This window comes from Crinia signifera, chromosome 6 (genome assembly GCF_055691185.1).
Source record: "Crinia signifera chromosome 6, ASM5569118v1, whole genome shotgun sequence".
Lineage (NCBI taxonomy): Eukaryota > Metazoa > Chordata > Amphibia > Anura > Myobatrachidae > Crinia > Crinia signifera.
In genome coordinates this window covers 171,695,496-171,708,675 of record NC_139222.1, presented here as the reverse complement: position 1 = coordinate 171,708,675, position 13,180 = coordinate 171,695,496, and the positions used below count along the sequence as shown (strand labels likewise).

Sequence of the window (13,180 nt, the reverse complement as noted above, 5' to 3'; positions counted from 1 at the left end):
TTCCTGCTTTGCCTCATTAGCAAGGCAAAGCAGGAAGGGACATCGACAAGATGTAACAACATCTTGTCTGCCGAAGCGGTGGAGCGCTAACTACCCCCTCCTGTGATGTCCCCTCCTGGAGAATGCACTGTCTCCTGTCCCCCCGGCCGGCTTGACGGTGCATGCGTGGGATCTCGCTGCTCACGCGAGATCCCCAGAGCTAACAGCAGGGACAGCGCTGTCCTTGCTGTTTAGATAGGGCTTCGCCAGTCTGCTGCTGGCGAAGCCAAAACCAGCATCGGGCGGAACGGTCAGCGATGCTGACTGTTCATACATTCAGCATGCTATCATGCCCCTGTCCTTTACCACACGCTGGCTCTGTCGTACTTGGGGGAGAAGCGGTATCAGTGCACATAACGTGCGCCGATACCCCTTCCCCCCATAACAACACTTCATACATCTGCCCCAATGTATCATATGCGATCCTGCCGCCTGGCAGCAGCCGGGGGATCGCTGGTGATACATCGTACTAATGGATGAGGGCCTTTCGGCTTTTTTTTTTTTTTAAATGCGGTTGTTTATTTGCTTTCCATTTTTAAGTTGTCATTTGTTAAAACGGTGGCTGAGAAGGAAAGGGACAATCACTGGTCACTCCAGAGTGCTAGCTGTGAGCATACCTGAAATGACAATGCTCATTTTGTGCATAACACCTTGATTACAGTGCATGACATCCTGAGACGTTAGGGGGGCCCCTTTAGCCTGTCCCCTTCTGGCAGGTCAACATTCATTCATAAAGCTCTTGTATTACAACATTTGATATGAAAAAGACATTAGTACCTTGGTATCTGTTTTGTATGTGAAATCTTCAGTGGCCACCTGGTTAACCATCACAGTGTTTGGAGGACTGAGCACCCCGTACACTTCCACTGACTCCAGCTTTAGGCTGTCAGCTTGGCAGTTCACATGCAACACCTCGCTCAGCAGTGCATTCTGTGACACAGAACAAGCATGAACTCAAAATATGCCCAATTGTAGTTAAAAACAAAACCTTTCAGTATTGAGATATCAGAATCCTTACATTCGTAGCAATAAAGAGCACTTGAGTATAATCTCGCTTTTCAATGGTTTCTAAGCTGTCTCCATCATCCCAAAATAGATCTCCGCGGGCAAATCCCTCATCCGTAAGTGCCACCACCAGTGTCAGGCTATTGTTGCGGGTCTCCTGTGTAGTCATACCAGGTTGCTGGAAACACAGGGAAGATATTGTTCCAAAACAGAAATTTGTATAGATCTCTAAAAATGTTTGGCTAGGCAGTAAACTTTGCATTGAGGGTATTCTAATCTCATTCAATACAAGTACAATATAAACATTCCAATAAAGCATTTGCTATATGGCTTACACAATGACAAATTTACAAACATAATATTTGGATATAGCTTTGTTAGAATATGAGTGTAGCAGGATGTATGTGGTTTATCTTACCTGTCATAGATTGTCCAGCATGTTGGAATTTGCCAATCACTCAATGCAGGCATTGGCAGAACGCAGAATTACCTCAATGACTTATGTATGGGCCCCTTAAGTGTTTACATTTAAATTATCTGTGCAATTTCTATTTCTAACCCAAAACATTAACTGTTTCAATGATACAGTTTCTTACCAGAGAAGGCAAAATGCTGCCACCACGAACGTGTACATTAATGGTGTCAATTGGTGCTGGAAGTGTGATCCACTGGCCACTACTTTTCATTTTTAAACCCTATACAATGAAAGGGAACATATATTAATCCATGAAATTTGAACATACATTGCCAAAACAGAAATTGTGCATCGAATTGCCATTATTCGCAGGAAAGACACATAGGGGTAAATGTATTATGGTGCGAGAAGGCAGAGGTTTGGGAGTTTGTCCAAAAATTGCCGTAGTTTAAAAGCAACAATCATTTTGAAGTCAAAATCATATTGGCTTTGCCTTTTAAATGCTTGCTGCTTAAAAAATACAGAGCACCTCCAGCTTCTCGTACCCCATAACATTTACCCCCAGAGTCTGAAAAGCTGCAGACGTTTGGGTTTATGGCGGCCACTATCATGTAAAAAAATCTTTTTGTTTGTCTCAGAATCCCCTATAAGAGCATGCATTGGGGCTAATAGTATAGTTTTTAAAAAATATTTCCCAGAACAGGTATTTTTCATACTTTACTATCCAAGTGGACATAGGAGATTATAATACAGGTTGAGTATCCCGTATCCAAAATGCTCGGGACCAGGAGAATTTTGGATAACGGATTATTCCGTATTTCGGAATATTTTAATATTTCAATGATGTATTTTGAAGTATCTTGCATGTATGCTGTATAAACACATAATATACACACAAATATATTTTATTACCACATAAAATACACACAAATATATTTTAATTGTTCAAAAAACAAGGTTTCAAAACGTGAAACAAAATGTGTGTACTATCTCAGCACTGAATTTGAATGCCAAGCAATCATTGTCTTGCACATATATAGTGCCAGTTACATATCATGTCCCCAGTGATGCTGTTACATATGTCCCCAGTGAGTTTTTAGCAAAAAAAAATTTTTTTTTCACTTTCTGGAATGTCCGTATTTCGGAATAATTCGGATAACGGATACTCGGATACGGGATACTCAACCTGTAGTATCATGTCAACATTCTGAACATTGACCTATTACTTGCATCAACCTTTCAACCCTGTCGACCTAAGCTATGTTAACCAGTTTAATGGGTCGACCTATGGACTGTCGACCAATAGTGGTCGACCCTAACGCAGTAGTGCCCAAACTTTCTTGAATTACAGTGCCTCTAGGTTAAAAGTTTCTTTTTGATATATTTGTAAACTGTGTTTACAGGTCATCCTTAAGGTTCAGTTATGTGGTGGTGTACAGTTGTGTTTCTGATTGTCTACATGTTTTATGACTGGCAGCCACTAACACTGGTTTTACCTATCACTTATAGACCATAAATACATTGCCTAGGCACACAGTTTGGCTACACCTAAAGGTGCGATGTGCTCCGTGCGTTTTGAACCAGATTGCATCATATCTAGTTCAAAAAGCATGCAATACGCTACAACAGCATGCAGTTTGAACTAGATGCGATCTAGTTCAAAAAGAACATGCTGCACATACTTTTTATACTATGCGATGTGTGTGGGAGCGCGCATCGCAAACCCAAAATGCGCTGTGTATGAGCACCTTAAGTCTAAACAAACATTTCTCTTAGAGGGAACAACCCGCTCCACTGTTGCATACAGTAGAAAGTAGTAAAATATTTTTGTACATTCAGCAGCAGTTGAGGTATTTAAATATCAGCAATAGCAACAAGGTGACTACAGCCACCAACATCGGAGTTTGCAGTCACACATCTCTTTGAATTCTCCAATTAAAAGAATGTACAATTTTATTTCACCTACTGTAACAATAACTTTATTAGGAACAGAACAGAAAAAAATAAAGGACTTGAGACAAATGGACAGCTTGTCCTGGTCATAGTCCAGGCACAATAGTTCTGATGCAGACTATCCCTCCCTGGAAAAAAAAAATTCCCCATTTCACCCTTTGAGTGCCAACATCTCTGTGAGCGATATTCCAAATATCTGCTAAAAACCGCCAGCGTCACTCACATTTGTTTTTTAAATTAAAATAATAAAAGATTTCCTATATATAAAGAGGTAAATAGTACAGGTCCTTATGATGAATGTCCGCTTGGCAATTTTTATACCTATTTTGACAAATACACTTGGTAGTCAAAGGGTTAAATATAAATACATTGATGAACTGCTCCACAGAGGGGTACAAGTGGAAGTGTGAGAAGTCGTTCCAGAGCTCTGGCTTCTTTCAGTTTTAGCCATTTCATATATGTTGTTTACCGTGAATGTCAATTTAAAATGGGGGCTTTTACTATCTTCTGATTTGACTACTGTATGTTAAATCAAGGAATAGGAAGAAAGAAAGACTAAAGGCCCCCATACACTATGCGATTTTGGGACGATTTCATCCGATTTCGGCACTTTGTGTCGATAATCGGGTGAAATCGGCCCAAAATCGAAGGTGTGTGATATCTGATCCGATGCGCGGTCCCGTGCGCATCGGACCGGATCAGGGAGGTCGGACGGTCTGTACATACGATCACGTCCGACCTCCCTGTATGCATATGCCTGCCACCTGACAGGCATATGCATGCAGACACCAGGGGAGCAGTGGGGCGGGCAGCGGGTCCCTGAGCGCCGGCTAGTGCTGCTGACTGACCTGGCCGGGCAGTGTACTTTACACATATCAGCAGCGGGGACGGGCAGCGCAGTGGCGGCTATTATATTTTTAAAATACTTGTCAAATGACCGGCCGCTCTCTGATTGGCTGAGAGCTCTCCGGCCAATCAGAGAGCAGCCGGTCATTTGACAAATATTTTAAAAATCTAATAGCCGCCACTACGCGTCCCGTCCCCGCTGCTGCTATGTGTAAGTACACTGCCCGGCCAGGTCAGCAGCGCTCACCGCACCTGCCGCCTGCCGCCCGCCCCCACCACCGCTGGCCGCCGCTGCCCGCCCCCACCACCGCCGCCGCTGCCCGCCCCCACTACTCCTCACCGCCCTGCAGCTCCCCGGTTTTTTTTTTTACATGGGATAAATCGCATGCGATTTATCCCATGTAAAAAATGGCACATCAAGTGCCAAATTGTATGTGAGCCTCCCGGGGAGCTGCCGGGCGGCTCGCAGGTAAATTGGGTCCGACTTGTCCCTAGGACAAGTCGGCCTAATGTATGGGGGCCTTAAGCAATATACCCAACACACAAAGTGAATTGTCGGGCAACCTGGACACCCTCACGCCAGCTTCCTCTCCTCCTGCATCCCAGCATTTATCTCCTTCCCTTATTTCATTTATATTTCAGGATTGCATTTTCATTCCAGCATGCAATCTGAGCAGGGTTCTAGGCATCTCCACCATTGAGGTCCAGTTAAGAGGTGTATTCTCTACCTTCAGAAGTAGACTTCCCACTAAGCATATAAGGAACATATTCTGCAAATTGTGGCGCAGAAGGAGAAGGATGAGAATTGGACTGCCATGACTGTCTGAAGGCACGGGGATTGGCTCAAAGGGGACGATGCAGGCAGTGACCTCTTGTATGAGACAGCCTTGCTACTATCTGTTGCGGCTGCTGAGCCAATCTCGAAGCTCTTCAACTGAAAGAATTTCTGTGAGGTATCTGAATTAGGTGACAAAGATCTAGCTTACACGCAAGTATTGCATCATATATATTTACTTCTACAGATACTGCATCTGTTTCAGGTTCCTACATTTCTATACGGTGCTGAGAACTTCAAAATTACTTTTTATTTTATATATTCTTTTAAATGAAGGTGGGATTTAATGAAGTCCGAGTTTGGTGGACGTGCGGAAGGTTTTTTTAAACTGACAATCCTTTACAAGCTTTTTTGTTTGAGTAGTTACTGCGCTATGTGATTAAAGCAGCTTTTTTATATAGAAATATTAGGAAAGTTGTTAAAAGCGCTAAAAAATAAAATAATATGTTTCTGAAAGAGTGAAAAAATGGTTAAATGTTTTGAGTGGTACCTGAAAATGAAAAAGTGGTTAGTGGTAATGTTTACACCCTTTTGGGGAATATGTAAAAAGGGATTTGTGGATGGACTGTTGCTATCCCTAATGCTGACCCTTACGTGCTTCCGGTGATGGTACTCCGTGTGCCAGATGGTGGAACAGCCGGGGGGGCCGCCTGATGTTATCGCGGCTCTCTCCCGTCCGTTTGGCTGTGTGAGCGGCAGGGCGCACGTTCAAAATTTCCTTCAATTGCCGGTACCATATATGACAGTAGTCTTCGCTTAGATTGAGAAGATCAATTGAGTCGTTCTTTAGCTTATGTCCCTTCCTGATGCACAAAAATATTGTGATGCCCAGCAAAGTGCCTCCCTTTTCCTGCCCAGCTGCACGGCGACGTTTCAGTTTCACCGCAAATATGTCTCGCACGTCAACAGATTCTTCTTTGATCTGCAGGTTGGCTTTCGATCTGCCCCTGGGGATAATGAACTCCAGCCTCACCGGCTACACACATATGTGAAACTGAAACGTCGCCATGCAGCTGGGCAGGAAAAGGGAGGCACTTTGCTGGGCATCACAATATTTTTGTGCATCAGGAAGGGACATAAGCTAAAGAACGACTCAATTGATCTTCTCAATCTAAGCGAAGACTACTGTCATATATGGTACCGGCAATTGAAGGAAATTTTGAACGTGCGCCCTGCCGCTCACACAGCCAAACGGACGGGAGAGAGCCGCGATAACATCAGGCGGCCCCCCCCCGGCTGTTCCACCATCTGGCACACGGAGTACCATCACCGGAAGCACGTAAGGGTCAGCATTAGGGATAGCGACAGTCCATCCACAAATCCCTTTTTACATATTCCCCAAAAGGGTGTAAACATTACCACTAACCACTTTTTCATTTTCAGGTACCACTTAAAACATTTAGCCATTTTTTCACTCTTTCAGAAACATATTTTATTTTTTAGCGCTTTTTACTACTTTCCTAATCCTTTACAAGCAAAATCATGACTTGTAAATGATTGCCCTTTTAAAATAACCTCAGAGTTTAGCGGGCCTCTCGCACGTCCTCAGAACTAGGACTTCAGTAAATCACACTCAAAGGACGGAATGTAATGCTGCCCGAGTTAGGCGGGCATGCGGGATGCCGGCCGGACTCACTTTTTAAAAGGGCAATCACTTACAAGGCAAAACCATGCCCTTTAAGCGATTGCCCCTTTAAAAAAAAAAAAAATCTGAGGTCAGTTGGCAACCCGCACTGCCGCTGAACTCGGGTAGCGTTACATTCCACCCTAAGTGTTAAGCACATATAATTAAGTGCAAGTTTGACTAGTATCTATCATCCAGTACAGTACAATAGAATTTAAATTTGGCAATGTGTGCGAGTCTGTGCACTCATTATAGGTAACCTTCTGCTGCAGAATGCTGTAGTAGGCCATGTTATAGGATTATATAGTACAGCATTCCCCCAACTCCAGAATTCAGGAACCCCTAAAAGTGCATGTTTTACAGATCACAAAAACAGTAACTACACTAGGCACAGAAACAAAAGCCTCATTATCAACTTCAAACTTAAATGATGCATTTCGGACCTAGAACTGGACATTGAAATGAAAGCTTCTGAACATATACACTGCTAGATGCAGATGAATTATACTTGTGTGAACTTGGTGGACAATGACACCTATACAAAAACAAAACATTTTTATAATCTGTAACTTACCTTTATATAGCAGTACAATTTTATAAAAAATAAAGTAGTGCAAAAAAAATAAAAATTAAAAACACAAAGATACAAAACAGTGTTTATGATATTTTTGCTGTGCCTAATACTCAAATAACCAATATACCCATTTCATAAATCTGTATAAATTTGCCCCCTTACACACAGGTGTGTGTTAGCAAGGTCGTAAGACCACACTTGCCCCGTTCCTCACTTTGGTAGTGACAGTGGCAAAAAAAAAACCCCATACTTATACCCCTTTTACACCAGAGCCGCGACCCGTATTATTGCCCCTCCGGGCCAGGGCCTGGTGTAAAAGGGCAAAAAAAAATGGGTCCTGTTACCCGTGTCCAACCCGGCAAATGTTCAGGGTCGGACACGGGGCTTCCCCGGAGTCAGAGGCTGTGTAAATGGGTAACCTGGGTCATCCGACTCAGGGACCAATTTCCTCCAATCAGGGAGCCCCAACCTCCGGACCGCAACGCCCCGAGGTCAGTCCGGAGGTTGGGCACGGGCTGCGTACAGCCTCCACTGCTGTCTGCGGTACTATGCAGACAGCAGCAGAGGTGAATGGGTGCCGCACACAGGCATCCATTCACCTCATGGACAGAGGCTGGGGGCGGCCCAACAGCTTACCTAGGTGCTGGGCTTGCCCCCAGCCTGTCTGTCATCGTTGCGGGGGTGTCAGGCCGCAGGTTTCCCGGTGCTTGGAGATGATGTCATCTCCGAGCACCGGATCAGGGCCCGAATTCACCGGTGTCCCCTACCCGCCATAATGCTGGGAGATGCCAGTGTAAAAGGGAACAATTACCGGGTCACATCCAGATCCAAAACCCCGGGTGTGACCCGGTTGTTTTGGTGTAAAAGTGGTATTAGGTGTTGGACTGTGTCCATCCCCCATTCCTGCACTGTTAAGTTGGACTTGCTCCATCTTCTCCATCTAGACAGTCGTTCCATGATCCCACATATAGAGCAGTGTGTCAAGAAGCTTATATGTAAATGGAGGATATATATTGAGTCACTGGATGGGGAATCTCAACTGCGTATTTATTCCTTGTATGAGGGGACCACTTGGTATTTGACTAGGGGCTTTATTCTAGTTCACTCTTAGAGGCAAATTCCTTCTCAGATGGACAAAAGCATGTGCACTGCAGGGGGGCAGATATAACATGTACAGATTTGGGTGAGTTATTTTGTTTCTGTGCAGGGTAAATACTGGCTGCTTAATTTTTGCACTGCAATATAGATCTCACTCTGAAGAACAACCCCACCCAAATCTAACTCTCTCTGCACATGTAACATCTGCCCCAACTGCAGTGCACATGGTTTTGTCCATTTGAGAAGGAATTTGGCTCTAAGAGTGAACTAGAATAAGTCCCTAAATCTCTTAGTAGAGGGGGGATTTTTTTTTTTTTTATATTGTTTCGAATATGTTTTTCCAAAGATTGACAATTATTTTGTTTACCTCTGTGTCTATACATTTTCCTACGATAACATTACAATTATGCAGACTGGTATGGAGTGTATTGTACATGAAAATATATCATTGTCAACTGCCTTTTTCAAAATAAACAAAAAATGTTTTGTTATAAAAACAAAAAACACAGGTGTGTGGGAGAGATAAGAAGCACTTACCGTTTGCAGCGCATACCAATTTCCACGAGGAAAGTATCCCTTGACTTCATTTTTTCCTTGCTCAAGGACTGGGGTAATCAGTAGACCATCCCCCCAAAGGAACTGGCGGTCAATTGTCCATGTGTTCTGGTCAGTGGGGAACCTAAAAGAGACATCAGTCATACTTGCTGAATCTCCCAGAATGTCATGGAGACACCCTGAACAATTGACTCTCACACAAAGATTACAGACAAAACCAGAAAATAAAAAATGGTTCTTGTCCCCGTTTCCTGTCCAACGCTTCTTTTAGATGTAGTTCTACCAGAGGCGTAACTAGATAATCGTGGGCCCCATAGCAAAAGTTTGTAAGGGCCCCCTATTTAGCAACTGATGGTGATAAATGTATGTAAAACATATACTACTTAGACAGCAAAGATGGCCCCCCTTCAGCTCTGGGCCCCATAGCAGCTGCACCCCTTGCACCTATGGTAGTTACGCCCTTGAGTTCTACCATCAAAGAAACCACCAAATGAAGTGTCAAACAGGATATAGAACTATTCCAAAAAGGGTTCACAACATGGAGTATAAGGTAATGAGATCATGATCACCTTTTGTAACCCCTTTGTATCATTTGGCATTTTGGAAATAATGTTTGAGGATAAAGTGTTTACTCTCTGGGGTAAATTTACTAAGATAGCAGTTCTAATAAGATAAGAGAATGTGCAGAGAGAATTAGATTTGGGTGAGTTATTTTGTTTCTATGCCGAGTAAATACTGGCTGTTTTATTTGGTACTTGTTTCCTAGAACGGCGCCCATCGCGGGCATCGCATGTACATCGCATGCCATTATAATGGCATGCGATGCGACCGATGTCCACGATTTTACATAGAAATGCATGGTAAGATGAAAATTGCGGCGGTCGCATCGCATGCGGCCAAAAAAATCGCATGCAATCCGACCGACGCGATTACCGATTTTACATAGGGAACAATTTTAAATGGCCCAATTGACCCGATTTTACATAGGGAACAATGTTAAATGGCCCATAGACCCCAAATAGCCACCCTGAAGTGTGAAATGGCCCCCCCAATTGTTAACACCACCCCACGATCAACGTCAACCCGAAGCGTGGCGAGCGCAGCGAGCCCGTGAGGGGCGGCGGTACGCGTCTTCCGACTTTTTCATACCCCCACTATCCACGTTGGCGTGGAGTTGAGAATAGAGAGTGTGGCGAGCGCAGCGAGCCACCGAGCCCAAAGCGTGGCGAGCCCCGCGAGGGGATGCGGAATACGAGCCTGAAGCGTAGCGAGCCCCGCAACGGGACGCGGAATACATGTTAAGTAATCTGTGTCCCCTCGCGGGGCTCGCTTCAGGAGCGTGTTCCGCGTCCCCTCGCGGGGCTCGCCGCGCTTCGATGGCTCGCCACACTTTCTATTCTCAAATGCACGCCGACGTGGATAGTGGGGTATGAAAAGGTCGGAGGACGCGTACCGCTGCGCTCGCCATGCTTCGGGTTCACGTTGATTGTGGGGTGGCGTTAACAATTGGGGGGGCCATTTCACACTTCAAGGTGGGTATTTGGGGTCTGTGGGCCATTTAACATTGTTCCCTATGTGAAATCAGGTCAATTGGGCCATTTAACATTGTTCCCTATGTAAAATCGCGGTAATCGCGTCGGTCGCATGTGATTTTTTGGCCGCATGAGATGCGACCGACGCAATTTTTTCCCTTGCGATGCCTAAGATCAAAATCGTGGGTGCCGTTCTAGGAAACAAGTACCCTTTATTTTTACACTACAATATAGATCTCAATTTGAAGTAAAACCCCACACAAATCTAATTCTCTCTGCACAAGTTACATCTGCCCCACCTGCAGTGCACATGGTTTTGTCATCTAAGAAGGAATTTGCCAGAAGGATTGAACTAGAATAAGGCCCCAAGTTTGAGGAGGGGGTCAAGGTTAATTGAGGAGCGAATAATATTGTGTGGCATTCACAAAAATGCTCTGGTATGCCCTGGGTACCATATGATGGTCATTGAGATGCCCTGGGTACCATATGATGGTCATTGAGATGCCATGCCGACCCTATGGTGGCCACTGGGGTGGTCTATGTTATGTACTCTACGGCAGTCACTGAGATGCTCAACTTACTGTTTGGTGGTCACAGTGTGTTGTATTCATCTTTACAGGTTTCATTTTGTAATTTAGATATAAAAGGATTACATTTATAATATTGAATATGAACAGAAAAAAAAAAATAGCTTTGGGGATATGCATAAGGTAAATAAGGAGGGGTATGGACCAATCGGATAATGGGGGCCCAAAATGGTGTCTTAATCCGGCTCTTAATGGACAGATGTACATCCCCAAAATGGAGCAGTACTCGCCCCCTTTAGCACTGTGCTCATAGGTATGACTTTCACAAACCCCCTGAAAGGATTTTTCACATTTAAGCAAATAAAAGTGAGAATCTATAAAGTACACGCAGCAGAGCAGACGCAGCCAATACATTATACTTACTCCAGAAAGAGAGCACGAGCCACAGTCTCCCCCAAGTTGTGGGCTTTATAAAACAATGTGTACAGATAAGGAAGCAGCGAGTAGCGTATGTGCAATGCACTCTTCATGGCTGCCTGAGATTCCTTGCTGAAAACATATGGTTCCTGCGGCTGAAAAGGCAGTGAAACGAAACAATAATAACGGTTATCTGTTATACGCATGTACACACCCTGAACCGGTTGCCAATTTGTTTTTCATCTTACAATTTTAGGAATAGTGGAGCTTATTCTTTTAAAGCATGGTTAAAAAAAAAAAAAATCTCCATGGCATAGGAAAAGATATTTATTAACTACTTCTAAAATAGATAGAGGAAGGTTATGCACACACATTACTTATAGAGGAGTCTGAGATGGATAAACACCTGGGTCAAGCATTTCTACCCGGGTAGTGACCAGGGTTAAATATGAGAACAACCCAGATCTCGGTTCAGTGTAACCAGGTAACCCAGGCCGATTCAACACGAGATTTGCTCACAGCACAGGAAAAGAGAATGTTGCACAGTTGTACAGGAGTAGAACGGGAAACACTATTCATAGATAAAGACCACCACAAAACTCCTGGAACTAAAGCTATAGCACGTGAGCACAGAGTAAATTGTTGCTGCATGCAACATCCAGAGCGGACCATATTAGTAGTCACATGTTATCTTGCCTCACCCGAGCATCACGATTGTTGTGGTTTCTCATAAATGGATAAAAAGCACCAAGTTGACTCCACCGTACACACAGCTCCTCTGTGGTGTTTCCAGTAAAACCACAAATGTCTGCCCCCACCAGAGGGACACCATACATGTTAAAAAGTAACATAGCTGGAATACAGGAAAATAAAAACACAACATCAATTTTACTGAAGGAGGGATGTGACAACAGTGTGTAGGTTAGATAGTAATATGCAATGCATAACCTACCTGGCACGGAGTAGTACAGCTGTTCCCAAGTGCTGGGTACATCACCCGTCCAGTGCCCGGCGTAGTGGCCATGGCTGGCAAATGTCGATCGAGAGATAATAAAAGGACGCTTTCCCCGGATTTTGACCAAAGCACTAGTTGGATAGATATCAAATTTGAATCAAAGGGAGTCCTTAAAGGACAAAATATCTTATGTAAACTAGGACAGTTTTTAAGGCTCTATGTTGAAAACTAACAAACATGGTATAACCTTGCTGCAAGAGGTTTTATACAATATATGTTCATTGTATTTATTAAGCACTTTACCCTATTATAGAAAGAGCACTATATAAATCAAATTATGGTTATAATATATAATGGTTATTGTAGCCCGTTTTGGATTCCACGCGTTCTGTCACCATAACCTTCTGGAATCGTCTCACTTACTTGTGGGTTGCTATTGCCTCAGAGAGTCCATACAAGTTGTGCAGGTTGTAGTGTGTAGAGAAGTGCTGCTTGCTGGAAGCACAGATGGTGGCGTGCTGCAGTGCGCCTCCTATTACAGCTGTAACACACATAGCAATGGTAATATGTGTGACTTTCAATAACACTTGTGTTGCACTTCGGAAAAGAAGGATATCTGATGTTCTCCCAACTTGACTTACTAATAGGGTGTCAACAGGGTACTTATACTATATGTAGCAATGGCTATAACCTGGTAGGATACTTATCATTTTGATTATGTATACTTATTTATGAATGGACACCGTTGTATGCAATATAGCTTGGTATCAGCAGCCGGACTCTGCAACTTATCTATGTAGTCTAC

The 13,180-nt window shown here is 43.7% G+C and overlaps 1 protein-coding gene across 1 annotated transcript in view; it reads right to left on the bottom strand.

The window, feature by feature from the left end:
- Positions 1-13,180, bottom strand: part of GAA (alpha glucosidase) — a 35,137-nt gene that overhangs the window by 1,226 nt on the left and 20,731 nt on the right. The window contains exons 12-19 of the mRNA XM_083148130.1: positions 12,799-12,916; positions 12,373-12,506; positions 12,122-12,273; positions 11,427-11,575; positions 8,927-9,068; positions 1,641-1,739; positions 1,058-1,222; positions 817-969 (exon numbers count right to left, since the gene is read on the bottom strand). Of these exons, the coding sequence (XP_083004256.1) occupies positions 817-969; positions 1,058-1,222; positions 1,641-1,739; positions 8,927-9,068; positions 11,427-11,575; positions 12,122-12,273; positions 12,373-12,506; positions 12,799-12,916 (1,112 nt within the window). The remainder of the gene's footprint in view (positions 1-816; positions 970-1,057; positions 1,223-1,640; positions 1,740-8,926; positions 9,069-11,426; positions 11,576-12,121; positions 12,274-12,372; positions 12,507-12,798; positions 12,917-13,180) is intronic.